The 2,854-nt window shown below is 43.4% G+C and overlaps 1 protein-coding gene across 1 annotated transcript in view; it reads left to right on the forward strand.

The window, feature by feature from the left end:
- Positions 1-2,854, forward strand: part of LOC101589996 (dehydrogenase/reductase SDR family member 7) — a 35,449-nt gene that overhangs the window by 15,578 nt on the left and 17,017 nt on the right. The window contains exon 2 of the mRNA XM_004624925.1: positions 2,006-2,158. Within this exon, the coding sequence (XP_004624982.1) occupies positions 2,006-2,158 (153 nt within the window). The remainder of the gene's footprint in view (positions 1-2,005; positions 2,159-2,854) is intronic.

Below are 2,854 nucleotides of genomic sequence, written 5' to 3' on the forward strand. Positions count from 1 at the left end.
GCGCGCGCGTGCCTGCGCATGTGTGTGTGTGGCCAGCTCAGCCTACCAGGGGGTGGAGCTGGCTGGCATGTGGTGCTGGGGGATTGAACCCCGGTCCCTGTGCTCTGCCAAGCTTGTTCTAAGTAGGTGCTTTAGACCACTGAGCCATCCTACCAGCCCTAGAATGAATGTATTTTGGAGAGACACTTACAATATACAAAACAGTCCACAATAATGAAAATGGCAGATAAAGTCCAATACTTGATGGAGCTTAAAATCTAGTCAGGATAAATTGATTGGTGTACCTTTAGTTCATTTTCTGTTAAAGTGAGATAACATGGTTACTGTGAGGGTTTTCATAAAGGAATGTGTTACACACTGCAGAAATACCAAAAAATTGTTAAGCCAGTAACACTGATGATCCCACTGTCCCTCTTGGGAGAAATAGAACACAGACATTATCCAGTGAGTACAGTGTTCTTTGGTTTGCTGCTGAAAAGCTTATTAAAAATTGTCAGGTAAGACTGGGCGTGGTGGTACACACCTGTAATGCCAGTGGTTGGGAGGCTAAAAACAGGAGGATCACTATGAGTCTGATCTGTGTAGTGAGACCCTGTACTAAAATACATAAAAAAGAAATTGTCAGGTAATAATTACAGCTGTCCTGTATTAATCACAGAATAGGTTCCAGGTCCTGCTTTGAGGGCTTTCGATGGTTTGCTTTAACCCTGGGAATGATGTTTGATGAACTAGTGTTGCAGATCTTAGAAATTAAAGCACTATGTTTTCTTTCTTTTTTTTTTAAAGTAATTTTTTTATTTAGTGTGTGTGTGTGTGTGTGTGTGTGTGTGTGTGTGTGTGGCCAGCTCAGCCCACCTGGGGGCGGGGACGGCTGGCATGTGGTGGATCGAACCGCGGTCCCTGTGCTTTGCCAAGCTTGTTCTAAGTAGTGTTTTAGACCACTGAGCCATCTCTCCAGCCTCAGCACTATGTTTTCACGTAGGAGTTGGTCATTGCTGAGAGGGAGCTATAGATTAGCATGTCGGTCTACAGAGTGGCTGTTATTCAGAAGACAGGGCTAAAGCCTCTTCTTCTTCTTTTTTTTGGTGGAACTGGGGATTGAACTCAGGCCCTTGCACTTGCCAGGGAAGCACTTATTCCACCGAGCCATCTCCCCAGCCCCATTAGGAGAATTTTTTTTTAAAGACTCTTTAACTAACAGTATATGTGTGCTTTAACATTTGATAAAAACTCCATATGTGATGACACTTGCTACTTTTGGTTAATAGCAACTAGTTTCATAATGAAGGCGTGGCACAGGGACTCCACAAGGAGAGGTGGGCAGTAGCTTTTGTCTGTTGTGACATGCTCAAATCACTTATTGTTTTTACATTGTCATGATCTTCCTCAGGAAGACAGTAGGAGGAGCTAAATATGGAACATAGTTCATCTGACCTGAACTTCTAGAGTTTCCTAAGATGCCAGATTGGCACTGTCTGTGCATCAGATATGATTTATAAGTGGGAAACTTCTTTCGCTCTCTCTCACAATTACATCACACATAGACAGAAGTTGATATATTTGTTTCCGCATAAAAATCTCAACTGCAAAATTTGGAGTAATAGAAAAGAAACCTTGGTATGAGTTTTATCAGTTATCAAATTTAAATTCCTACTTAACAAATGAGGAAAATGAGACCATGCAATGATTTCCTAATTACTTAGATTTTTTTGATCAAAGACAAACTTAGAGACTTGGAGTGAACCTATGGAATTACATGACTTTCCTCAAATAAAGCCTAAACGTTGACCAATATCTACAAACATACAGAATACCATGTGGATGGTGGCTGATGGTGGTTTGTGTCTTTAAAGTAAATTTCATATGAGATATTTTCTAAGGATAGTAAAAATTTAAACCCTATCAATACTGCATAAAATTTTCTAACTTTTGTTTTGATACTCCTTGATGTACTGGGGTAATTGATTACTTAGCATCTCCCTCCATCCCTCCTCTTCCTGTACAGAAGAGGAGCTGCCCGGCATGGTGGTGTGGGTGACTGGGGCCTCAAGTGGAATTGGTGAAGAGCTGGCTTACCAGCTGAGCAAGCTAGGAGTTTCTCTCGTGCTGTCTGCCAGAAGAGAGAACGAGCTGGAGAGAGTGAAAAGAAGATGCCTGGGTGAGTAGCCCTACAGCGGCAGCCCTGCTTCCTAGACAGGAGACATGTCTGAGCTGAGGTTCAGCTTTGGGAATTTATGGAGAAGATGGGACTTTCCCAGTCAGCACCCCCTGGATGCGGAAGCTCCAAGCGCCTTGACCCAAACCTTTTGCTACCTAAGTACTCTTCCCTGCCTTTTTCCCTTTTCTGCCACCTTTCTACTCTCTCTCTCTCTTGTCCCTTTCCTTAATCTTCCCTTCTCTCTCTCTTTTTAAAATATTTATTTATTTATTTGGTATAGTCTCCCTCTATAGCTCAGACTTGTAGTGATCCTCCTGTCTCAGCTTCCCCAGCTCTGGGATTATAGGGGTGCACCACCATGCCCAGTTTCACTGGTCAGCTCTTCATGGGGCCAGCATGGCATGTGGTACTGGGGATCAGACCCAGGTCCTGCACATGCCAGGCAGTTGCTTAGAATGCTGAGCTATCTCCCCAGCCCCTTCTCTCTCTTTTTCTTGATATCTTGCACTGACACTACCAATTCTCTCAAATGCTCAGGAAGTTTAAGTGACCAGGTCACTCAGTGTGTTTGTCTTCGAGTACAGTGCAGTCCTATCCATCAAAAATATATTAAGTCGGGGCCGAGGAGATGGCTCAGTGGAATAAACGCTTCCCTGGCAAGTGCAAGAACCTGAGTTCAATCCCCGGTTTAAAAAA

Source organism: Octodon degus, unplaced genomic scaffold, assembly GCF_000260255.1.
Source record: "Octodon degus isolate 3935 unplaced genomic scaffold, OctDeg1.0 scaffold00007, whole genome shotgun sequence".
NCBI classification, from domain to species: Eukaryota; Metazoa; Chordata; class Mammalia; order Rodentia; family Octodontidae; genus Octodon; species Octodon degus.